The sequence below is a fragment of the Mesoplodon mirus genome, assembly GCF_964341445.2.
Source record: "Mesoplodon mirus genome assembly, chromosome: X".
NCBI classification, from domain to species: Eukaryota; Metazoa; Chordata; class Mammalia; order Artiodactyla; family Ziphiidae; genus Mesoplodon; species Mesoplodon mirus.
The window spans coordinates 35,331,736-35,358,962 of record NC_138981.1 but is presented as its reverse complement, the minus strand read 5'-3'; the positions used below and the strand labels follow the sequence as shown (position 1 = coordinate 35,358,962).

Here is a 27,227-nt window from a genome sequence, read left to right as displayed (position 1 = left end):
TCAGAATTGAAGGAAATGCTACATTTCAGCTTGAAATGTAATACTTTTCTCAAGTAAATTCACTAATCCTAGATTGCGAAGTCCTGGTGTAGCAGGAAGAGGAAGGGCTTTGGGGTTGCAATATGCAACTCTGATAATTTCAAGTTAGATGACCTTTGGCAAATTTCTTAATCTGACTTTAAAACGGTGAAGTTGCAGAATTGCATAAGATTATCTGTAAAGATCAAAGATACCATATATTAGGGCTCTGAGCAAAGAGCAAGCATTCCATACATGGTAAACAGAATTTTTTTCACAAAAACATAGTATAGCAGAATATTTGTAAAATAGAGACAACCATCCCACCATATTTTAAGAGAAATCCACAGTTAATTTTGCTCCCTCCTTTGACCTTTTTCCCCCCTAGAGTTAGATTTATTTATTACATTATTGAAATCATAGTCTGTATAATATTTATTATCCTACATTTTTTTATTTAAAAGTAATATGATAAACATTTTTTGTGCTTTTCAAAATAACTTCTAAATGATATATAGCAATTTACAAGAGTACCCGCAATGTGTGAGAGTAGCAGTTTCATTGTATTCTGACCTACACAACATGTTATCATACTAAAGTGAAAATGATTGTTTCCAAAATTTACCCAATGGTGCAAAATTCAAACAAACAAATTCATTTTTCTAAAAAGCTCTGTCAAAATAGAAGTCAGAATGGTAATTATGGAACTAAAAAGAATTACAGACACTGATAACATTACATATCAAAACCTATTAACTATGACCAAAACTGAACTCAGAGGAAAATTCATTGATCTGAGTTGTTGTTGTTGTTGATGTTATAAAGATGGAAGGTATTCTAATTAAGCACTTTTTAAAAACTGTAGAAAATAACAAAATAAAGGGAAGGAACACTGGAAAATCAAAAATAAAGGCAGAAAACAATGAATTAGGAAGCAAAAGAGAAAAACAAAAATAATTAATAAAAACCAAAAGCCAGTTCCTTGAAAGGATAAGCAACATAGACAAAATGCTGGTGTGTCTGGCCAAAAAGAAAAACCATTAGGAATGTGAAATGGCATGTAATCACAGACATGGGAAATTTTAAATATCATGGAACTATACTGTTAGAACTTTATGTCAAACATTCGAAAATACATATGAACTAGATGCTTTTATAGTAGTTTATTCACTACCAAAAATAATTCAAAAAGAGGTAGAAAACCTGAATAATTAAATAATCATAGAGGAAACCGAAAAGGTGGTCAAATATTTTTCTGGAACCATAAATTCCAACTCTGTGTTAAAAGAGTAGTAGGCGATGACCAAGTAATGTTTATTCCAGGAAGGTACATATTGTTTGACTTTACTGTTTTAGGGACGGCCAAAGGAAGTCTCCCCAATTTGGACCACACCATATTTAACTTTGAGTTATGATGAAGTGGAAATTTCAGTACACTAAACAATTAAATGCAATGCCCAAACAATATTCAGATATAACCTGCACATTTTCAGTCCTTACCTGTAAGTGAGAAATTTAAGTTGTCTGAAGGGCCCTGTAATCCCAGACTTATAATTAAGACTCTGTAAGCTAGGACCAGTCTCCCAGAAAAACAGAGGGGTTGTTCTGATTTTTTTTAATAGGCTTTCTAGAGAATCACAACCCCAATGAAATTTATTCCAAAGGTGATATCACATTAGCCTAAGTAAGATCCCAAATGACTTTTTTTCCCCTATATTTGGGAAATAAAGGGTCAGGTTGCAACCTAAACAGATTAGGGAGCCATGAATCAAAATATATTAACAGACTTCCAAAACAATGGAGCTACAAATGGGGGACTCACATATGTTAGTATTTTTCCTTCTGTGCATACATGCAAATATCATAAAGGGTATTTTATGTTTTTTTTAAAGATTGAATATTAGAAAAATTGCCTTGGGAAGACCTCTCTGACAAAATGACTTTTGAGCGATGGTCTGAATGAAGTGAGAGAACTGGGACATATACGTAGAAAGTGAACATCACAGGTGAAGGAGACAAAAACTTCAAAGGCCTTGAGGTAGAGATTGTACCTGGTATCTTAACAGAGTCACAAGGAAGCCACTGTGGTGCAAAGAACCAGGAGCAAGACAAGTAGGGCATGATATCAGAGACGTAATGGGAGGCAAGATCCTGGAGGGCTTTTTGTTCAGAGAACTGACTTTGGCTATTACTCTGATTCATGTGGGAAGCCATCAGATTATCCTGAACAGAGGAGTGTCATAATCCGACATGATACACATTATAAGAAGCAAATTTAAAAGATCACGGTGAGGGCTTCCCTGGTGGCGCAGTGGTTGAGAGTCCGCCTGCTGATGCAGGGGACGCGGGTTCGTGCCCCGGTCCGGGAAGATCCCACATACCGTGGAGCGGCTGGGCCCGTGAGCCAGGGCCGCTAAGCCTGCGCGTCCGGAGTCTGTGCTCCGCAACACGAGAGGCCACAGCAGTGAGAGGCCCGCGTACCGCAAAAAAAAAAAAAAAAAAAAAAAATCACGGTGAAATACAGACTCACTCTTAATGAAATCAGCATAAAGGCAAGGATGTTTATTATCCTTATTTTTATTGAACATTGTTATGGAGATTCTGACCCATGAGATAGGAAATGAAAAAAACGTATATAGTTGAGAATGGAAGTAACAAAATTATAATTATCTGCAGATAATATATGTGCCTACTTAGAAAACCCAATGGAATCTAATAGAAAGATTAATGGAGTTCAGTAAGGTGGCCAGATATATCATTTTGATATTTATCAAAACTAAGACGTTTGTAAGATACAATGCAGATTTATATGAGAGAAGGGCGTCTTAGATTGCTAAACTGAAATAATATGTACGTTTTTTAAAGTCTTCATAAATGCCAGTAATAAATGACCTGAAAACATAAGGGAGGAAAAGATTCCACTCACAATCCTGGAAACATAAAATACATAGTAATAAAATTAATAAGAAACATACAAGTCCTTCTTCATAAGATCAAAACTTTACCAAATGACATTTTTACAAACTTAAATAAAGGGAAAACATACCATACTCTTGGATGGAAAAACTCAGTATTCTAAAAATGTGAATTCTCACTAAGTAACATATAAATTCATTGAAATTCCAATAAAATGTCCGTAGGATTTTTTAATTTTTGAACAACTGACTCTAAAATACAATTGGAAGAATAAATGAGAGAGAACAGCTAAGAAAAACTAGAAATAAATGAATAATGAAATATAGAAAGTCCAGAAGCAAACCCAGACATTTATGATAAAACTGGAATTTCAGATGATTGGGGTAATTGGCCAACAGATGTTATGGGAAAGTTTTGTTTTTTCATTAAAAAACACAAAGACAGATATCCATCTGACACTATTTTAAAAAGTAAGCTCTAAACTTATCAATGATTTAAAAGTTAAAGTAACTTCTAAATTGGTGGGAGAAATGGGTGAAGGGGTACAAATTTATTTTAAAAATGAAAATAAAATCATAAAAGTATTAAAAGTCAATGTAAATTAATATTTTTATAATCTTAGAGTGGGAAAGGTCTTTTTAACTATAACACAAAGTCCAGAAATCTTGAAAGTTTGACAACTTTATCAAGAAAAATACTTAAAATTTTTGTCTGGCAAAAGACCATGAACTAAGTTGAAAGAAAAATGGCAAAGTAGAAAAATATTTACAGCATATATTGACAAAGAGTTACAGTCCTCAAAATAAGCATCACAATAGGAAAAAATGGGCAAAAGACAAAGACAGTTTAAAATACCTCTGGATTTAACGACTTCAATTTAAAAATTTTTCTCATAGTGCACAGAAAGGTATATATTGGATATTTGGGACAATTTTGTTTGTGTTAGTAAAGATTGCACATATACCAAGTGTCCATTACTTAAAGATTGGTTAAATTAATCATGGTACAACTATAATAAATAACTATATAGTCATTAAAACAATGAGATAGATCTATACAAACTGAAATAAAGGATGTCCCTTAAAAATTGTTTATTTAAAATTATAAACTGCAAACAGTGTGTATAGTACTGTTACACATACATAATTGTTGGATCTTATTAATATGTACGTATAATACATATATATATATAGGAACATACATTCATGCATAGAGAAATGTCTAGAATGATATAACTCAAATTGTTAGTGATAATAACAGTGAACACTTACATTGCAGTTACTACGTGCCAGTCACTGTTCTAAATGATAAATGAGGCCATAATGCTAAGTGAAATAAGCCAGTCACAAAAAGACAAATACTCCATGATAACACTTGCATGGGGAATGTACAACAGTCAGTCAAGCTCATAGAAGCAGAGAATACAATGAGGGCTGCCAAAGGCTGGGGTGGGGGAGGGGAAATGGGGAGTTTTTGCTCAATGGGTATAAAGTTTGTTACTGAAGGTGAATAAGTTCTAGAGATCTGCTGTCCAACATTGTGCCTACAGCTAACAAGATATTACTGTACATTTTAAAATATGCTAAGAGAATAGATCTCATATTAAGTGTTCTCACCACAATAAAAAAAATCACAAATATACATATCTTTTGGCCCAGTAATTCCACTTCTAGGGATTTACTTACAGATGTACCCATACGTGAACAAAATGATATATGTACAATGTTTTTCATCATAGCATTATAGGTAATGCAAAATATTGGAAAGAATCCAAATTGCCCTCCATATGGGACTGGTTAAATAAACTATGGCTCATTCAGAAGATGTAATACTATGCAGCAATAAAAATGAAAAGTCCTTTATTTACTGATTTAGGGTGATCGTTAAGATAGTGAAGTACTACCATCTGTAACAAAAAGAGGGACAAAATATTACATATATGCCTATCTGCTTGTGTATATATACAGATATGTATATCCCTGAGAAGATAACTAAGAGACTGGTAACTGTCTCCTGGGAAGTGAACTAAATTGCTATAGTGCACAGTGGAAGTATTTCTTTTTACACTTTAAAACTATGTGACTCTATTACCTGTTCAGAACATTAATTGTATTAACATTTGGAGAAAAAAAAAAAACATGCAAAGAAAGGCTGACCTTTGGGCTCGGTAGATGTATTTAGAGTTTCCCGTGAGCCGGTATAGCAGCAGGAAGACATAGGCACTGCCAGCTACCCCGTGGCAAATCCCTGGCCCCTTCTTTAGCAGGCCCTTCTGCCACGTGAGTTCCCCACACCGGATACATGTGTCCAGGTACTGTGGTTTCTTGGAAACCAGATAAGCTTTTGCAAACAGATAGGCAATTCCTGTGAAAACATCAAAGACATTAGAGGTGATTTTCAGGGCTTAATACTATAGAGCTGAACTTCTCAAACTCTAAGAGGCTCACAGATCACCAATGTATTGGTAAAATATCCACTCTAATCTAGTAGGTCTAAGGTGGGCCCAGAGATACTGCATTTCTAACGACAGCCCTTCCGGGGACCACATTTTGAGTAGCAAGGCTATAGGATCTTCTCCAAGGGAATCTTATTTTACCTGTGAGATTTAGTTTAAGTTGTTTGAATTGTATGGTGATACTGGCCCTGAGAGAAAGAGCAACAACTATCTAGATTGATAAAATTCATAATTTACAAATGGGCTAATATTTGATGACACATACCCTGGTAAGCATTATGCATATCTGGCTATTTGGAATGGCTAAATGGTTACACAGTTTGCCCATTCCCCCACGGATGTTCAGAATTTGTAATGTTAAAGTACTTATAACTACACACATTTTCTTAAGAGCCAAACTGGGAGTCCTTCCAAAAACAACAATGATCCCAAGTAACCTGGCCAAGACACTGGCTTCAGCTGTGAAGTGAGGCCCTCCCCACTTGATTGTTCTAAGGAAAGACACGTTCCTTCAAAACTCCTCAGCCAAGACAATCTCAATTACACAGGCAGGAATGGAAACGAGAGAAGTGACAGCTATTAATAGAAACAATTTCCTCCACATTCCAGGTGCTCATATTCAGAGAGGAGATTAATAACACAAGATCACTTTCTTTCCTGCCTCACCTACCCTTCTAGTATAGAAAGTGGGAAAGACTGGAATTTAGTAGATATTTTGACTAGCTCATCCATCAAGGGTATCTCTGCCTTTGTCTTTGACTAGCCTATTTTACAATTGTGTAAAGACAGAAATTATCTTGTAGAAAACTGACAGTAATGTAAATAATACCTGTCTCTAGAAACACACATTCTGTATGGTGGACGCTGCATTGACTTCCCTCAGTCTTCGTGGAAGCAGCTAGTTTCTGCATCTATTAAGTAAATTCATGTCAGCGTTCCTAACAGCCTAGAAATATGTCCACTCTTTGGATTTTCCTTTGAACCAGTTGTAATACCTTTGTGGTTCCCTCATTCATTTATGAGTTAAAATTGTTGACATATGTTTATGTTTGTATGAGAGTCATGATTTTATTCTCTTTTAAAAATGTATCCTTTAACACTCCCTATGACGAACACATAACAACGGGCTCTCCTCAGCCAGTGCTTCCCAGTCAACCACTGACAATGGTCACCTATAGCACTGTCCTCCTTCAGTTTTAGGAAGGAAGTGTCATTCCCACAAAGAATGATTTTTAAAAGAATTGAACTCAGTTAATTACACATTCATTCATTCACTGTATCCATTCATTTGAAAGTGCTCATTGATGATCTGCTGTATGCACAGCCTTAGGCAGGGCCAGCTTCATGGGCGTGTGACCTGTACAGCCTCACAAAGGGCCTCCAGAAGGGCCCCACCCTGGATTGAGTGCTCTGTTGTTGCCATCTTGAAATTCTTAATCATTTTTTTAAAAGGGGTCTGCATGTTTATTTTGTACTGGGTCCCCCAAATTATGTCGCCAGTTCTGGCCCTGGGTGATATAAAATAAATGCTAAACACGATTCCTGCCCTTCAGGAAGGCACTGTCTAGAAAGGGAGAGAAAAATATGTACTTTTGACTGATACATAATAAGACATGTAGTTCATGATGCTGTGGGGACATAAAATGAATGGCCCTGAAAATAATACTAGAGGGATCAGAAAAGTGGAAGTTCCCTGAGGGAGACAGTCAGGGGAAGCTTTGATGGAAGCAAGGCTTTCTTCAGGACTGTGTAGGATGCATAGGAAACTGCAGGCCTGAGGAGATGGAGAGAGAGCATTCCAGGCATCAAATCAGCAAGGGCAAAGTTTCTAAGCCACAATAAACGAGTCACATGAAGACCAGTGGGGCAGTGTTCTAAGCAACAGGACCATGGGCTGGAAGGGTAGATTGGGCTCACATTTTGGATGATTTTACAAGTCCAGTTGGGCAGCTTGGACTGTATTCATGCACAGTAGGGAACCAGTGGGAGTGTTTTGTTGTGAATTGGTTGGTTTATATTTTTAATGATGTGATTAGTATTATAGACAAAATGCCCCACTGTGGGGTCAACCAAGACTGAAAGAAGGGTAATAGGGTAGCTATGAGCTGATCGTGTCAGCAGAAAGATGGCAAATAGGCTAATGAAAGAGACAGCTCACAGAATGGATGGCTGTTTAGATATTAATTGAGCATCTACTATATACCAGGACAGTAGTAGGTGCTAAGGTTTTTAAAAGCCCCTGCCAGGGCTTCCCTGGTGGCGCAGTGGTTAAGAATCCTCCTGCCAATGCAGGGGACATGGGTTTGAGCCCTGGTCCGGGAAGATCCCACATGCCGTGGAGCAACTAAGCCCGCGCGCCACAACTACTGAGCCTGCGCTCTAGAGCCTGCGAGCCACAACTGCTGAAGGCTGCACTCTAGAGCCCATGCGCCACAACTACTGATGCCCATGCGCCTAGAGCCCGTGCTCCACAGGAAGAGAAGCCACTGCAGTGAGAAGCCCGTGCACCGCAACGAAGAGTAGCCCCAGCTCCCCACAACTAGAGAAAGCCCGCGTGCAGCAACGAAGACCCAATGCAGCCAAAAATTAAATAAATGAATAAATTTATATTAAAAAAAGAGAAGCAGATGGTTTAAAAAATAAATAAATAAAAGCCCCTGCCTTCATCAGTCTTTACAACCTAACTGGGGCATTCATTAGGCTACGTGAGGGGACAGAGGGGCGTTGAGGAAGCACAGAGGAAGGCTCCTAATCGACACTTGGAGGTAGGAAAGGCCCACTGGTGAAATGACACCATCTAACCTGGGTGCCAGAGGAGGAGGAGGAACAGGCCAGGTGAACTGGAAGCCCTTGGTGCTCTATCGGATCCCTTTACTTTACTGGCAGGTGCCCCATCCCCCAGCGGCTGTGAGTTGATTGCTGACAAAGCTCACTGCTGCCCTCTTCTTGGGAGATATGGCCTTAGCCAAAGGGGTGGCTATGCTATGCACCTCCCCCAGCAGGTTTCGGCCAATGATTGGCTGCCTCAAGACAGAGCAACTCTGTGGTGTCATCTGTGCTTCTTAGCTTCCCCGCCACCCAGAATGCAGGTGAAGCTACTCTCCAGGTGAGACACAGAGAGCCCTTTGCCACCCAGCTCCTACTCTGTCCTCCTGCCACTTCTCCCCCATGCCCTCCATGAAGCGTTTACTTCAGTGAAACCAAACCACCCCACAGTTCCCCTTCCTTCACCATGCGGTTCCATGCCTCTGACTGACTTTTCTTGGAACAAACTTCCCACCTTTCTTAGTCTAACTTATCTCAGGCATCACCTCCTCCAGGAAGCCTTCCCGGAACCTGGAGGAGGACCAGAAATCCCTCCTTTGAGCTCCCATCACTCCTTATACAAACCTTAGCACTCACACAGTATCATATTAAAATTACCTGTTTTTTAATATAAATAATTTTTAAATTGAAGTATAGGTGATTTGTAATATTATATTCGTTTCAGGTGTACCGGATAGTGATTCAGTATTTTTACAGATTAACTCCATTAAAAGTTATTACAAGATGACTATAATTCCCTGTGCTATACAATATATCCTTATTGCTTATCTATTTTATACATAGTAGTGTGTATTTCTTAATCTCCTACCCACATCTTGCCCCTCCTCCCTTCCTTCTCCCCACTGCTACCCACTGGTACCCACTAGTTTGTTTTCTATATCTGTAAGTCTGTTGAAATTACTTGTTTTCATGGCTGCCGTCCCTAGTATTGTGCCAGCTACCCAAGGGCAGGTACTCTGTATTGTTCATTTTTGCTCCCCGATCTGCGGCATGGTGTTTGACACATGGCAAGGCCTCCACAAATGTCTGTTGACCCTATAAAGTCACATTTCTCACCCCAGCGCAGGCCGATGCTGAAGCGGAGATGAAAGATGTGGAAGGAAGACGGGTTGAGATGGTCTAATTGCTAAACCAGGCCATTAGCCCCAGGCAGCTTAATGGGTATTGATCCTATGGTTCTGGCCAGAGACAAAGGGCCTCTTCCTGCAGCCTGGCTCATGGAATGGTACATGGACAGGACCTTGAAAACTTCTACACCTATTGTCTCCTTACTTAACCTAATGAAATCCACAATAAGGTGGCTTAACCTAAAAGGAAAGGACGTTGGATTTCTTTGCATTTTCTGGGAACGGTGTCATTTCATCCTGGGAACACTGATTATTGTGCATTGACATGAAACCCGGAGGCAGCAATGATATATGTCTTTGTCAAATACAAATGGGAAAATGAATTATTACTTAAGAAGTATGGTGTGAGAGGCTAAATCTTAGAAACATGTGATCCAGCAGAGCCTCGTGATAGCCAGACTTGGCACGTTTCGTTTCAACATCCTAGAGAATCAGCGCACAGGTCCATTCTGGGATCCGGAATTTCACCGAAGCACGCATTGTACGGTGTGCACTACACAGCTTAGTGACCAAAGACACCTGCACTGTACAAGTACTTACTGTTCTCTATTCAAAGTCACCTACCCAGGAGGCCTAATGAAATAATTAAAAAAATATATAGCTACACCTGTGTTTCACCCAGAGTAAAGGAAATGTGCTGTCACTGTGACCACAGTAATGATGTAACATAATGCGATCTAGAGTTTCTTTTAGCCACAGTATTTGTTTTAATGATTTTGTAAATGACTTTTGACCTGTATTACAGAATCTTTAAGGCTAGGAAGGGGTCAGGTGAATCTGCCTGCTATACTTCATTGTATTTAGTGAGAAAAACTCTACGCCGCACTGGGTATTTATAAATGTGGGTGTCTGCAAATCTTTTGGGCCATATCCCTCACAAACGGTAAGGGTCCACAGGATTAAAGGGGTCTGTGGTGAAAAAAAGACTGAGTTTCACTGCTCCACCTCAATGCACTCCTTCCACAGATGAACAAAGGCACAAAAGAAACAAAGTGGTTTTCTCAAGGTTACTTAGCTGGTTAGTGTCGGAACTATAATTAGAACCCAGAGTTATTAACTTAAGAGTCCAGAAGTATATTCACAGCGCATAAATGATAACTAAGGCTGTCACCTGTAGAGGTGGGTTGAAGGAAAGTCAGTAGGAAACAGTTATAGTATCATTGATGAAGATAAGGTATCATTGATGAAGTTCCACACTGTGGATTATTTCTGGCAGGTTTTTAATCACAGAATCAGTCTGCCGCCCCAAACCATCTGCACTGTTCATAAATCTACTCTCAAAAAATCTTCTCACATAAGTGAGAATTATTTTTCTAGGTCATCTCTTGTTTTAGAATTTTTGGAGAGCTTACTGTTGCCAACTTCAGAGGCATCTTCATGGGCTTTAACCTGCACTTACCATATTTATAATCACTCTTGATGCTATTTTTAGCACATCTCTTAAAAGGAAGACCAATACCCTTGAGATGGAAGTGCGGGTTGGCAGACATAATGGGCTCCATTTGGTTCTTTATTCATTTGTGAATTAGTTTATTTTTGGCAGTCCAGTGAATATGAGGATTGAATGATTTTACCCTGCAACCTGCGTTTAATCTAACCAAGATACTGAACATGAATGATAAATGAGGATAAATAAAGTCCCCAAGGTGATGAATGCTATGCTGTACTATTATGGTCCATGATTTACAAAGACAGATGGGATGTGATGTACAGAGAGAATGGAATAACCGCCCTTCAAGAACCCCACATCAATTAAGTGACCCAGCCACTCATTTTAGTATATTATCTTCCCACTCTTCGCAGGGCTTTTACTATACATTGAATCCTTTCAAAATAGGCTGTATTTAATTTGGAACATCTCCAAAATTCAAGGATCCTGGGGTGCTTGGAGGATACCCAAAGGCCTTCACTGAAAATGATTAAAGGGACTAGGAAATGGGAGTGTAGAGCGTAACATGAAGAGATATCATTTCCAGAATGGTAAATAGCTGCTGCTTTTCTTTAGAAAGTTCAAAGCAAGAAAAAGGTGGGCTCAAATGATCACTGGTGGGAATTAGCCTGGACATAATGCACAATGCCCTGGCGCTGGTACAAGCACACACGGGAGCCTTTGAAGTCCTTCCTTAAGTAAAACTGGCAGGCAGAGAAAATATGGCCAATGGACTAAGACTTCTATTATTCGTCACCTCAAACTGTACTGAAGAAAAAATGAAATTCCGGTTGGATTAAAGAACATTAATTAGGTAAGGAGGGGAAAGGAAGTAATAAAAATCAGGTAACAAATGAAAGAGAAATGAAACATATTTTAAAGCTGTACTCATGGCACTGAAGCATAGCCTTGAAAATTAAATAACACTCCTAATCAAAAATGTGTGTGTTGGGCTTCCCTGGTGGCGCAGTGGTTGGGAATCCGCCTGCCAATGCAGGGGACACGGGTTCGAGCCCTGGTCTGGGAGCATCCCACATGCTGCGGAGCAACTGAGCCCGTGCGCCACAGCTGCTGAGGCCTACACGCCTGGAGCCTATGCTCCGCAACGAAGGAAGCCACTGCAGTGAGAGGCCTGTGCGTTGCAGCGAGGAGTGGTCCCCGCTCACCACAACTAGAGAAAGTCCATGCACAGCAATGAAGACTCAACACAGCCAAAAATAAATAAATAAAATAAATTTATAAAAAAAAATGTGTGTGTTATTTTGGTATTTTAAGTCTCTCCTCTGGCCAATCGACCAAAATGCACTGTCTTTTTTGAATTGCCCCTTCTCTAAGGCCTAATTAGCAGTGTAATGGGATTGAAAAAAAAGGAAAAGATGGGGTCTGATAAGTTTCCAGGCTCGATTCCAGAGAGTTCACTGCAAACGGCTTCTCATTTCTCTAGACTTTTCATTAGGTGATAATGGAAACCGTCATTTGGAGAAGAATTACAGAATAGTCCATCTTCAACCTTAATGTGCGTACAAATCACCTAGGGATCTTGTTGAAGTGCAGATTTGGATTCAGTGGGGCTGGGGTGGGGCCTGAAATTCTGGATATCTAACAAACTCCCGTGCCACTAGTCCAGGGACCACGTTTTGAACTGCCAGGTTCCAGATCTGCACTGTCCCATGAAGTTACTGAGCGCTTGCAACGTGGCTAGTCTGTATCAGGATGGGATGTAAGTATAACAGAGACACGGGATTTCAAAGACTGGATATTTAAAAAATATGAAGTCACTCGATTTTTAAATTGGTTGCATGTTGAAATAATATTTCGTGTATATTGGGGTAGATCTATTAAAATTCATTTTGCCTGTTTCTTTCTATGTTTTTAACAGGGTTACCAGAAAGTTAATTTCATATGTGGCTCGTATTATATTTTGTTGGACAGTACTAGTTTAATTTGTATACAAATATTGTAGATAAAGATCATATATTTTTTAAACACAGGATCATTTCTGGACATCCTTTACTGATGGAGACTTTCTTGGCTTTGAAAAGTTTCATCTTGACCTTTTCATCTCCCATGGTAATGGCATAAGATGAGAAACACCCTCACTTCTCAGAAAAGGCACCCGTCTTTGGCTAAGCCCAATGAAAGGCAATGCTATCAGATAATAACATGAGTGAGACCTGGGGCGCCGTGGCACCAGTGCACCAGCTCGTTCTCCCTCTCGATGGCCTCGCCGAGCTCAGGTGGCCAGTTGCAGTTCTGCTCCTGCTCCATAAGGAAGTCCACGCTCTGCCACACCAGCTCCTGATCCGAGGGCTTAAGGTGCTCATGGTAAGAAAGAAGCATCTGGAGGATGGACGACAGGCCATGAGCTGCTCCTATATAGACAAGCAAAGCATCATGAATTCACATAATTGGGAGGAGAACCAGTTTGAAGTCTGGCGTAAGTATTACAGATTGATGAAGGGGTTGGGGAAAGCCAGGCATTCTAGGCAAAAGGAACAGGCACAAAGGTTACAAAGGTATGAGAACACTTTGCCTGCTGGAGACTACGCTGGACAGAACCAGGGAAGGGAGAGATAAAGCTTGAGTTTGGAGAGGGAGGCAGGCGATCTACAAAGGGGCTTGCAAGTCATGCTTGCAGGGAGTGACGGGGAGCCACTGAAGGATTCAGAGGGGTAGTAACTAACTTTCACTTTACAAGCCTCATAGCTCAAAAGTAGTCATTGTGATTCAGTAGTCTGTTATTAATCCACTAATATTAAAAACTTGAAACTGTCAGCAGCTGAATCCTGCTTCCCTGTGCAGACGTACTATTGGCAGTGAGCATATAAGCTGTTAATTTTCAGCAAAATTAGGCCAGTGAATTCACAATCAAGAATAAAGGATTTTAGTCTTTAGTGAAAGTCATTGTTAAAATAGCTCCATTTCTTTTTTGTTTTAACATCTTTATTGGAGTATAATTGCTTTACAATGTCATGTTAGTTTCTGCTGTATAACAAAGTGAATCAGCTATATGTATACATATATCCCCATATCCCCTCCCTCTTGCATCTCCCTCCCACCCAAATAGCTCCATTTCTGACAGGTAGACTCTGAAAACAAATATGAAATTGTGTTTTGTAGTATCCATCAATATTTGTTTTTAAATGGCCTTTCAAAGGGTTCTCAGTGAAAGCAATAGTCATGACCTATGTCAAAAACAAAATCTTCCAGTCTTTAGCCAATGCTGCTGTTAGAGACTGCCTTCCTCCTCCAGGCCTTTGACAACACCCTCACTCACCCAAGTATTCGGTTCCATAGTAAGAATACATCAGTGGGAATGGTTTCCTCTTTTTCATGGCATATTGCTTCCCGGAGTCCAGGATTGCCTGGCAAATTGATTTGATCTGTGCTGGGGTCAGCACCTGAGTAAGGAAAAGAAGCAGAAGTCAAGTCAGGATCTTCATTATTCCTCAGACGCTGGATTTTCTTGCTTAAAAAGTGCATCAGCATATCCCCCCAGGCCTTTTCCTATTTGTAAATAAGCTCAGCCCACCATACCTTTTTTTTTAAAACCACTGATACTCTCTTTGTTGTCAAGTTTATCTCCCCTTTTCAGAAAATTTGCAGTTCTGATGGGAAACACACACCTTTACTGCCATAGGTTTTTATAAATGGCAGAGACCACCTAACAGCTGTTGTTATATCATTAATCCTTGTCACAGGAACAAGAAGTTGCTCAGGAAAGAACAAAGACTGGTCCTAAGCGACCATGCTTAGCAAAGCTGTTACTTCTGATGTATGGCGCGGGTCTGGCTCAGACAATGGGCCTTCAGTTTGTGTCATTTCGACTGTGCTTATAAAGCCACAATTCTATGACAAGCTGCTGCATGACAGACCCGCTGGAGCCTTCTGCAGTCCATGAAGGAAACCAAAGTCCAATAAAGACCAAGGCAAAAGAACTTTTACTATCAAAATGATGCTGAATAGAGAATGACTAAAAGGCCATCTCCATATTTTATTTAATCTAGGTACCGTCAGTTTTAGGGCTATACAGGTTAAAATGTTCTCAAGCCTACATAGCATCATTGCATTTATTAGGGTTCTGCTCACGTTTGCAATGTTCTCTGTCTGCCACTCTGCCTCGGGGCACACTGGATGCTCCCTTTGGCACAGCACTTGTCACCTGTTGCGTTCTCTCTGTCTCTCTCTACTGGATGATCAGATGCAAAGACTGTGATGTCTCATCATTTTGGTATCCTTGGTTCCTGACTCTGAGCCCGAGGGGGCCTTTGGTAACTGATGAGCGAGTAAGTGCTTTTTTTTTTTTTTTCGGTACGCGGGCCTCTCACTGTCGTGGCCTCTCCCGTTGCGGAGCACAGGCTCCGGATGCGCAGGCTCAGCGGCCATAGCTCACGGGCCCAGCTGCTCTGCAGCATGTGGGATCTTCCCGGACCGGGGCACGAACCCGTGTCCCCTGCATCGGCAGGCGGACTCTCAACCACTGCGCCACCAGGGAAGCCCTCTCCTCTTTTCTTTATTCGCCCCCTCCCTCCCTCTTCCCTTTCCTTCCACAATTATTTCTTAAGCCCTTACTATAAGCAGGAAAGCCTGTTCTAGACGCTGGAGACACAACAGTGAACAACACGACAAGACCTTTACTCTCATGAAGCCAACCTTCCAAAAAGGCAGACCTACACAGGAAAAGTACTAGCCAGAGTAACCAAAAAAAGAAGAAATCACCTAAAGTTCAGCCTTGACCTGACTAGATGAATCTGGGATCAAGGAACAATCTATTGGATTTTGGCCTTTCTCCGAAGACGCACACATCAAATTTTCCTACCTGATATCTGCCATTAGACTCACCCATTCCTTTTGAAATAACTAATGATTTCTTAAGTCATAACTTGCTCCTGTGATTTATGCAACATTAGAAGGGCAAAATATAATCCAGGTTGTGGCCCCTTCAAATTCAGCATTTAATTTGGAAAAATAATCACATAAAGAGGAAGTTGTTCATTAATTAATTCTGCCAGTTAACATTACTGAGCTACTATTCCAGTGAGGCCCTCTAGTAGGTATTGTGGGGGAAACTCTAGAAAGCCTAGGACACATTTTTTTTTCCTACAAGGAACTTACTATCCAGCACTTGAGATAGACATAGACAAAAGTGTACAATAGAGTGATTAAAGTTCATGAGCCCACCTCACACCAGTCAGAATGGCCATCATCAAAAAGTCTACAAACAATAAATACTGGAGAGGGTGTAGAGAAAAGGGAACCCTCTTGCACTGTTGGTGGGAATGAAAATCGATACAGCCACTATGGAGAACAGGATGGAGGTTCCTTAAAAAACTAAAAATAGAACTACCATACAACCCAGCAATCCCACTACTGGGCATATACCCTGAGAAAACCATAGTTCAAAAAGAGTCATGTACCACAATGTTCACTGCAGCTCTATTTACAATAGCCAGGACATGGAAGCAACCTAAGTGTCCATTGACAGATGAATGAATAAAGATGATGTGGCACATATACACAATGGAATATTAGTCACCCATAAAAAAGAATGAAATAATGCCATTTGCAGCAACATGGATGGACCTAGAGATTATCACACTAAGTGAAGTAAGTCAGACAGAGAAAGACAAATATCGTATGATATGACTTATATGTGGAATCTAAAAAAATGATATAAATGAGCTTATTTACAAAAGAGAAATAGACTCACTGACATAGAAAAAAACTTGTGGTTACCAAAGGGGAAAGGGGGGGAGGGATTAAATTGGGAATTTGGCATTAACAGATACACACTACTATATATAAAATAGATAAACAACAAGGACCTACTGTATAGCACAGGGAACTATATTCAATATCTTGTAATAACCTATAAGGGAAAAGAATCTGAAAAGGAATATATATATATATATGTACACACATATATATATATATGTAACTGAACCACTTTGCTGTACACTTGAAATACTGTAAGTCAACTATACTTCAATTTAAAAAAATTTTGTTAATTAAAAAAAAAGTTCATGAACCCAGGCAGGGGTGGAAAGAAACAGTAATGCAGAATATTTAACACATCAGCTTCACTAAGACTTCATCTCCTCATTTTCCATCTGGTTGCTCAGAAACAATTACGTCATGGGTTCCAACTTAAGTTTCCCTTTTATTAGGTACCTATCTTTGCCTCTTGGGTTTACTCCTCCTTTCTGCCTAGAAATCCTAAAGACCCTATCTTCCCATGCCTTCCCACCGTCATTTCAGGGCTCAACCTCGGGTCTTTCCCTTAGCTGGATGGCACACTTCTCCTAAATGATTTCCTCCTCTGCATCCGTTCGAATTGTTACCAAAATTTCATTTGCCACTGACCACATCTTACTCTCTGTACCTTTATCAGCACCAACTGACCTCACATTTAGTCTTACTCGATGTAATATCTTGCATCATCAGCCTCATATCGACCCCTCCATCCTGGCTTACTCTCAGAAACCTGCCAAGAGCCTCAAAGGGCATGAACTTAAGAGGAGTCTATCCTGGTCCCATCCCATAATTTCCTGGGAATATATCTGGCTCTTCACCTGAACTGAGGTCCTGTATGCCACTATTGGTCTTGAATCCATGTGACAGAGGCAGTTTTTGTGATAGGAAAAGGCCACTGGATTTTCAGGGTACGTACTCATTTGAATGACCAGAATTCTCCCTATTTGACTTCTGTGCTGATAATTGAAAACCGGATTATTCTTTCCTCAGCTGAACATTTATTCATGTCTCCTTTCTCTCCCCGCCCCACCTGCTTGTTTTTAACCCAGAAAAGGAAAATCAACTTTGGTTCTATGTGGTGCCCTCTTTCTTTCCATCCCTGATCCACAGCTCAGAATAGAGAATGAGTTTATAAAAAATTTCAAAACTTCCCCGGTCATGCATCATGTCTGGGTGGTTTCCTCTTATCTCGCAGAAACACTGTGAAAAACAAAGAGAAACGGCGCTTGTCGGGCCGGATAAAGACCAGTTACGCGTGCAGTTCTTTATCGCTGGGAACAGACAAGACCTACCCTTGGCTTTATTGATCAGCAAATAAAAAGGGGAAAAACAGTGTACATGAGAAGTGTGCAGAGGAGAGCACTGAAGAAGAGGGTACTGGTCCCCGCCCAACACACAGTACGTTAGGAAGAAAGGAGATGAGACACGGGGCAGGGGCTGCTTCGTGTTCTCTCATTTGTCTGACCTCTCAGACAACCCTCCAGGCCGCACTCCCAGCAGAGAGGAACACACGAGCGCACACACTTCCAAGAAGACGGCCTCCGTGCTGCTGAAACACCCTGAGGCCTTGGGAAGGAGGAAATGGCATTTCCACCGGGGAAAAAAGTGACTGGGGATGGCAGAGAGCGGCTCCCTGCGCATTAGGCCTTTATCAGGACAAACCCAAATTCCCTCTCCTGTATCTGTAGCACATAAGGCTATGCATGTGTTGATGTCTTGGATGGATTTGGTTCTTTTTAAAAAAAATTTTTTTTTAATTAAAGTATAGTTGATTGACAATGTTGTGTTAATTTCAGCTGTACAGCAAAGTGACTCAGTTATACACATATATACATTCTTTTTTTAATATTCTTTTCCATTATGGTGTATCCCAGGATATTGAATACAGTTCCCTGTGCTATACAGTAGGAACTTGTTGTTTATCTACGTCTGTATCTTTATTCCTGTCCTGCCCCTAGGTTCATCAGAACCATTTTTTATTTTAGATTCCATATATATGTGTTAGCAATACGGTATTTGTTTTTCTCTTTCTGACTTATTTCACTCTGTATGACAGACTCTAGGTCCATCCACCTCACTAGATTCCACATAGAAGTGATATCATATGGTATTTGGATTTGGTTCTTTAAATAAAAATTGGTTTTTACACTGGATTGAAATAAATTAAGATATCTCAAAAATACAAAGCAAGTCTCTGGTGGTTTGGTGTAAATATTTTCATTAGTTTAATCGATTCCCTTCGCTGATCCTTGAACAGAGGTGTTTGCTGTGAAACAGTCCCATTGGGCTGGGCTCTGAGTATGAAGAGACGAGAGAGCAATAAAGCCCATTCTATGCTTCCGGCCCCGCCTAAAGGTTGTGCTCTGTTGGAACCAACTCCCTGCTGAGGAGAGAGGACCTTTGTTAAGGAAATGAGTGAAATGGGCCAAGCCACAGAAAGCCTGCCTCACCACAGACCCCTTTCCAGGGTTAAGTGTCCCGCCCACAGGCCCTCTGAAGTGGCAGTCTTTGCTAGCTTGATATCAGCCACTGCCAGCATTAGCAAGCAGCAGTCCAAAATGCCCAAAGTATGTGACTGCCCATCCAGATGGAATGCAGAAGGTCACTCCAATATCATGCCAAACACATATGTAACAGAGCAAGAATCTGACATTAACTTAGGTGATTTCCTCCAGCAGTTTATTTCATCCACTCCTTTGCCCCGCCATTCTGGTGGTAGCACAAGCTTCTGCCTGAGAGAGAAAAAAACCATTTGATGACCAATGAACATCAAAATGACTTTTTTTAGGTTAACTTTAAAAAAAAACTTATTGGAGTATAGTTGATGTACAATGTTGTGTTACTTTCAGGTGTACAGCAAAGTGATTCAGTGATACATATACATATATTCATTCTTTTTTTGAGACCCATGGAGATAATAGCTCTGAGGAAAAAAGGCTGTGGAGTTGTAGAAACTGGGTATTTTAGTACTTGAAGTTGAGAATACAAACAACAGACTTGAAGGATATGTAGAGTCAGGATGGAGCTAAAGCTGTTCAAGGTGGAAAGAGGCGAAACCAGGAAACTGAAAGTCAGTGTGGAGTTCCTGCTCTCCTAGCCCCGCTCCCTTGCGCTAAGCATTAGGAGAGATCCTATAAACCCCCGAAAAGGTTTGGGGATCTATAGGTAGTTAGGATGTGTGTCCCCCACTCCCACCTGGAATTGGGGAGATGGCAGCCTCAAAGATGTGGCTCTTGCCTCAGGGTCTGGGACCAGTAACAGAGATACTGCTGCACGGCATGTCCACAAGAGAGCCAGAGACAATCCTGAGTTTCCTGTGGGCACCATGGTGGAGCAGAAAAACATCCCACGCCCTAAAGTAAATTTTTCTAAAAAAGTTCACTACCCAAATTTAAAAGTTAGGGAAACTTTTTGGGTACAAAGTCAATATAAACATATGGTTAGAGTTTTACTTTTGAGGCCTGTTTGGGGCTTTGATTCAGTTGGAAGCCACTAGGTTACAGGTAAGAGCCAGGCCTTCAGGAAATCTCTGGAGTGGGTGGAGATGTACTTCAGGTGTTGAGAAGACAAAAACTCAGGGGAGCTGCTTTGATGCAGAAGAAGCTTAAAGAGATAAAGTAGGGCTAAGGGAAGGCTTTCAAATAGGAAACAGATCTTGATGAATCAGACAATTCATATTATGTGCCAGGCCTGTGCCAGGCACTTTGAGAGAAGATATCATCTTAACAAATAGACTTAAGAGCTGAATCATTTAAATAATGAAATATTTCGCATTTGTTTAAATTCTCAAAGTTATGATCTATAGGGGTAAGGTGGAGGGAGTGAATATTCAGGGCTTCACAGAGGGAGAGGGACATGAGCTTAAGCTTTGAAGGACAATGAGGAAGTGGATAAATGCAAGTGGCGGGGGCTGGGAGGGAGAGAGGGTATTTTAAGCTGCGGGATGATGGGGAAAACCCTGTGTATTAGGGCAATGCTTCTCATGCTGCAATGTGCACACAAATCACCTGGTGCTCCTGTTAAAAATGCAGATTCTGATTCAGTAGGTCAGGGACGGGACCAGGAGAATACAGTTCTAACAAGCTCCCAGGCGAGGCTGCTGCTGGTCCCAGGACCACACCTGAAGTAGCAAGCGATGGGATTATGGGCGCACAGAGGCTGGTTGCAGCAGAGGATTTCTCTTGGGAAGGGTGAGAACTTGGAAGGAACTGTAGGAAGTTCCCAAAGACATTCAAGGAAGCAAGAGGGAGCACCAGGCAAGAACACTGCACACCAAAATTTCAATGGTCAGATTACCCAGAAAAGAGAAGGGACAACAATGGGAAATTCTCTTCCAATATGCCATGCGTAGGAAAAGTGTGTCTGAATCTGCAAAACCCAGTGGGGAGCTCTCTTAGCCAATGTGGCCAGGTTTATTTTCTTAATTAGTCTCCAAATGGGGCGCATGTGCTGGTGCAGAATGAGCAAGTCCCTTCCATCTGGCTCTCCTGATGCTCCCTGACCACCATTATGCTGGGCGATGAGCAATCGGAAGGGGGTTGCTCTACTTAATGGTTATCTTCCAAATCTTATAGAGGGATTCAACAGAGAATTTCACTTATAAACACTTGGTCCCAGATACCATTTCAAAGTTGTTTCTTTTCCCTTCTCATGTCAAGAAACCCAAGCCAAGAAAACAATGGAAACTAGAAAAGAAAAACAGGTTTTACCCCATTCTTGCTGGCTTGAAAGATTTATTACAAGTACCTGGTAACCCAGTCTGCACCAAGCGTCACTAGATGATTTCCTGTTCTATTTCTTGCAAGACACGAAATGTCTCAGAGCCTGAGTTTCCTTATCTACAAAAGGGGGATCACAATGACTTGCCCCACCTACCTCCTCAGGTGATGGTGAGACTATTACTAAAAAAGCAGTTCCCATTTGGAATTAGCAGATGCAAACTAGTATGTATAGGATGGATAAACAACAAGGTCCTGCTATATAGCACAGGGAACTGTATTCAATATCCTGTGATAAACCATAGTGGAAAAGAATATGACAAAGAATGTATATATATGTGTAACTGAATCACTTTGCTATACAGCAGAAATTAACACAACATCGTAAAACAACTATACTTCAGTAAAAAAAAAAGAAGTACTTTCTTGTTAACTTTTATATTGGCTTTCTATTGCTGCTTAAACTTGGTGGCTAGAAACAACATGAATTTAGTCTCTGACCACACCCCAAATCGATGACATCAGCCTCTCAGGGTGTGGAACATAGGCATCAGTATTTATGAAAACTCTCCAGGTGATTCCAGAGTGCGGTCAAGTTTGAGAATCACTGAGAAACTTCGCTTCACCACTTTCTAGCAGTGTGGATTTAGGCAAGTTACTTATACTTTCTAAGCCTCACTTTACTCATTTGTAAAAAGTATCGATAATAAGACCTCCCTATCTCACTGGATTGTTATGAGGATTCCATATAAGACACTTAGCACAATTCCTGCCATGAAGCACGTGCGCAATGCAGTAAGCTGGGGTTAAGATAGACGTTGCAAGTCCAGCAGTGACTCAACCCCACCATTCAGCACCACAGGCCTTGGAGGTCTGTGCTCAGAATCTCCCTCATAAAATAACCCTGCTGTTGTTACTCACCTCCCGCACCCCATCTTCCATCCAAGGACCAGCTTGTGTCAGCTTGCATTCCTAAGGCACCGTAACTTGTAAGTCATAGATTAGTAACGTATGGCTCTTCATGTCTGTGTATTTACTTTTCTTTCCTCAACACCACACTTCAGGCGTTTCACTGTCCCACTATCTCCAAACCACATTGCTTTGCTCTTTCAAAACTACTTCTCAAGTTTACCTGGTTTCTAGACAAGTCTCTGTCACTAACTTTGTTACTTTAGACCAATCACATAACCTCTCTGGTCCTCAGTTTCCTCACCTGAAAAAACAAGGAGTTAAGCTGAGGTGGTCTTTAATGTGTCTTTCAGCAATAGTATTTTGTCATTTTGTGATTCAACGCTTTATGACAACCATTTTACAAATCTATAAATACTTATTTGGGCATTAATTCTGGGATGTGGACGGGATGGTATGTTTCAGTGGTCTCATTCTGTACAGGCTAGGCAAAAAGCCCTTTGCAATGAGATTACAGTGCATGTTTAACTTGACCTCTATTCTAGGCATTTTATTTTATGAAGATGCATATTCTCCCATGTGATCCAGCAATCCCACCCCTGGGCATATATCCAGACAAAACTATAATTCAAAAAGATACATGCACTCCTATGTTCATAGCAGCACTATTCACAATAGCCAAGATATGGAAACAACCTAAATGTCCAGGTACAGATGAATGGATAAAGCAGATGTGGTACATATATACAATGGAATATTACTCAGCCATAAAAAAGAATGAAATAATGCCATTTGCAGCAACATGGATGGACCTAGAGATTATCATACGAAGTGAAGTAAGTCACAGAGAAAGACAAATATCATATGACATCACTTATATGTGGAATCTAAAAAGAGTGTACAAATGAACTTATTTACAAAACAGAAGTAGACTCACTGACATAGAAAACAAACTTATGGTTACGAAAGGGAAAAGCGGGGAGGGATAAATTGGGAATTTGGGATTAACAGATATATATTACTATATATAAAATAGACAAACAACAAGGACATACTGTATAGCACAGGGAACTATATTCAATATGCTGTGATAAACCATAATGGAAAAGAATATAAAAAAGAATGTATATATATGTATAACTGAATCACTTTGCTGTACAGCAGAAATTAACACATTGTAAATCAACTATACTTCAATAAAAGAGTCATAACTTCTTACTAAAAAAAAAAGATGCATGTTCTCTTACGTGCTTTCTTCCTAGTAGAAAGCTTAGGGACCTAGAAGTTGTTTTAGCCTCTTGGCATTGGTTACTTGACTCTCTGGAGTCTTTGTCTCCCGATGCCTCCAAAGCGAATGACTGCGTCATTAAGGCCTGATGCGTAACTGACCATTTCACGTCAGACCTTCCTCTAAGCCACGGTTATGTCATTACACTAGTCTCAAACCATGGTTCAACAGACATTTTTCAAGTGCTTGCTGCGTGCATGACACTGGGCTAGAGACTACAGGAATATAGAGATGAGTAGTTGTGTATAGTCAGGTATCGAGTAAATGCCTTTCTTACTTGGAAAGGTCAATTCTGATTACATACTTATGGCTTATACTATTAGTTAGCCAGTCAACATCCATTCTCCCCTTACTCCTTGCTAACTGGATCTCAATTTTATTAGGCTGACAATTGTGTTTAACTCCAGGTGACAGATAGTGAATATGAGCTTCAGCCAGTCATGTCAATCCTATTGTCCCTTGCCAGATATTCAGTTCTCAGCCTTCCTTGAAGCTCGAGTTGGCTATGTGACCTCACTTTGATCAATGGAGGAATCTGCTGAGGTGGGAGCTTCTTGGAAAGCTTTTGATTTCATGATAAATGGAAATAAACTGGACAGACTTGGCTGTTACCTGCCTTTTGTCTTTTTGGTGCCTTGAATGTTTATGTGAGGCCTGGAGCTGTAGCATCCACTTTACATCCTGAGGTAATAAGCTTGTGGATGAAGCACCAACATTCACAGAATGAAAGAGGAAAAAGATCCTGGGGGTTGTGGACATCGTTGGGCATCTGTACCACAACGAGGAGCACCTATCTCCAGACCCTTGTTATGAGAGAAACAGTACTTCCTTTTTTAGAGTCACTCACATCAACTGGGCAGCTGTAAAGTGCCAACCTAACAGCATTGCTAGTATTCATTTTCCTGTAAAGCCATGTTTGCCCACATATTTCTCTGTTTCCATGGAAACCTTTAGCTCCACAGCTCTTTAAAGTGAGGCTGACTGCCTGAGTGGACAAATTCAAATGCAGTCTTCAGCGCGGGCTGTACTCACAAGGTTGTGATCGATTTTTCTTGCTAAGTGCTATCCTAGAGCCCGGAGACAAAGCCTGGCAAACACACTGTCGCCTTGCTGCCATCGCCCTGGGTGACCTTCCTACTCCTTCCACTTATCTTGCTCCAGGTCAGGGACAAGGGACACTCTCCAATCTGCCCCCAGGACAGTATGTCCTCCAATCCTCAAAGTCGATTTGGGGAGACAGAGAGGAGACTTGCGGGAGCCTCAGCAACAAGTGCTGTGAAGCAATCATCTTCCTTACCAGGAACCGCTGTCACCTCAACTTAAGTGACAGTATTATGTACTACCTGCCCTGTCACTTGAGAGAGCTAGTCACGAAAATGGTCCTAGAAGAACAATATCTGAACCATTTGTGACATTTTAAGGCTCAATAACTCTTTCACCTAGATATTTTTGACAAAATAAGCTAGGAGGGTTTCTTTGCCATGGGCCTGTGGGATTGATGGGTGCCCTGAAGGTCACAAGTGGGGGAGAGAAGGCAGAGGTTCTTTAAAACGGCTTACATCTTTTTGTCTTCTTTTTTCCCCCAGTACCTTAAAATACATTTTAATAAATGTGTTCCTGGGGGGGGTGGGATGAACTGGGAGATGGGGATTGACATATATACACTACTATGTATAAAATAGATAACTAATGAGAACCCGCTGTATAGCACAGGGAACTCTACTCAGTGCTCTGTGGTGACCTAGATGGGAAGGAAATCCAAAAAAGAGGGGATATATGTATACGTATGGCCGATTCACTTTGCTGCACTGCAGAAACTGACACAGCAGTGTAACGCCAACTATACTCCAATTAAAAAAAAAAGTGTTCCTTGGGGCTAAAGGAAGCTAAGGCCCTGAATAGTACCTTCTCTGCATGCAAAATAAAACCTAAACCTATTGGGGTGGTGGGGTGGACTGGGTGACCGTGGCTAGGAAATTTGAAATTTCTGGCTTTGTCATTATATGGCCCTGAACAAGTGATGTAACCTCTCTGCCTTCACAGTCTTCATTGGTAAAATGAGGTAGGTGACCAAGTAACTTCCTGAGACCTTTCTGGTTCATGATGGTTTATAAGTATGTATCTAACTTTCCTTCCTCCTCTTGTATTCATTGAGGCATTGGAGGGAATCCTCTGTGTGATCCTGTCCAAAGTAGTTTCGTTATGGTGACACCGTGCTTTCAGGAACTTCGAAGGGAAAATGATTCTGGTTTTTTGTTTTCTGGTTTCTTTTCAGAAACAGTTGTAGCCAGGGGTCTTTAGGAGAGCTAGGTTATAAGATTCCGAAAGAATCGCTTTCTATATAAACAACATATCCAAAAAGGAGATTTGAGGTGACCTGGACATGCAGGTACGCTGAAGGGAGTGGCCACCCCCCACCCTCCCCCCACCCCACCCCATTAGGGACCAGGCAGCCAGGATGAACAAAAGCGTCTCTGTGGCTGCTTTCAATTTTCATTTTAGGCCTAGGGGAAGGAGGAGAAGAGAGGGTCTCAGGAGGAGCTGGCTCTGTGGCTGAAGGGGAGAGAAGAGTGAAGTAAATCGACACCTTTGCTCTGTTAAGGACACGAAACTCCCCAAAGCTGCTTCCTTAGATTTCAGTATCCACAAGCTCCACGTGGTTGCTGTGGAATGAACACAGCTAGGGAGGCTTCGTCCTGGTCCTTACAAAGGCTGGGGTGAACCACCGGGTTATATAACCAGTACTAAGCAAAGCAGGATTTACAACCTCGTAAATTAGTAACTAAGGTCTTTGTCTTATATGAGGTTTGTCCTGTAAATGTTAATCGAGCCCTACTATAGCTCACTCAGAGAACGTCTGTCAACAAAAGAGAGAAAAACCTCTGCCATTGTGGAGATGACATTCCAGTCTGAATAAATGCATATTGTATTCCATATTTTATTGCCCCCAATATGTCTTATGCGGCCACTTTCCATAATTTGTTATTATTTTAATGGGGCTGTCTTCATAAAGAAATCAGTGTTAAGTAAATTGTGTGCCACATCTCAGGTTGCCTGGGGAAAATTTAACAGGAGATGAAATCCATTCACAGGCTCCGATGTTCAACTGAGAGTAATCACCAAAAGTGTAAGGATGTACATAGGACAGAAATGGCCAGCTGGCCAGTTGCTATAGCAGATAATTACATGGAAAGGTTTAAAAACAGAGCTCCCAGTCTATACCAAGATTTTATAGGAGGTAGGACTGAACACTCACCTTTTTTTTAAAAAAAGCTCCACTCAGGATGCTGGGACACAGACATTGCTTTACATTGCAAATCCAGCATGATTTAGTATTGCAAATAGCACAGGTGGTTGGAACAAGGACCTCAGCTTAATCTTATGTGGTTCATGTAAGCTGTGCTGTTGCTATTCCTGGTCACGGACTAGACTCTTAATTATAAGCTTGATGCCAGGAACCATCTCTATAAATCTGCTTCATTAGTTGTGACACAAAATACTACTGACCATTTACCAATTTTTCAAAAGCACGTATCTCCATGATACTGAGAGAGGAGCCCCATGTTTAATATGTAAAGCGGGGACATACATTAAATATAGAATTAGTTATGAAGAGGCACTTACAGAATAAGGTCTCCCAACTACACGATGACAGAACAACTCCAGACAAAACTGATCCACGTGATAAATGCATGTGAGATAAATAGACTTACTGTGAAAGATGTATAATTTGGACTTCTCCTACAGTACATCAGCATCCAAAGGAAAGAAGTAGCTAGGTCCACTA

The 27,227-nt window shown here is 40.8% G+C and overlaps 1 protein-coding gene across 1 annotated transcript in view; it reads right to left on the bottom strand.

Annotated features, from left to right (window-relative positions):
• LANCL3 (LanC like family member 3) overlaps window positions 1-27,227 on the bottom strand; it is a 94,348-nt gene that overhangs the window by 4,987 nt on the left and 62,134 nt on the right. Inside the window, exons 2-4 of the mRNA XM_082610535.1 lie at window positions 14,049-14,172; window positions 12,946-13,143; window positions 5,091-5,298 (exon numbers count right to left, since the gene is read on the bottom strand). Of these exons, the coding sequence (XP_082466661.1) occupies window positions 5,091-5,298; window positions 12,946-13,143; window positions 14,049-14,172 (530 nt within the window). The remainder of the gene's footprint in view (window positions 1-5,090; window positions 5,299-12,945; window positions 13,144-14,048; window positions 14,173-27,227) is intronic.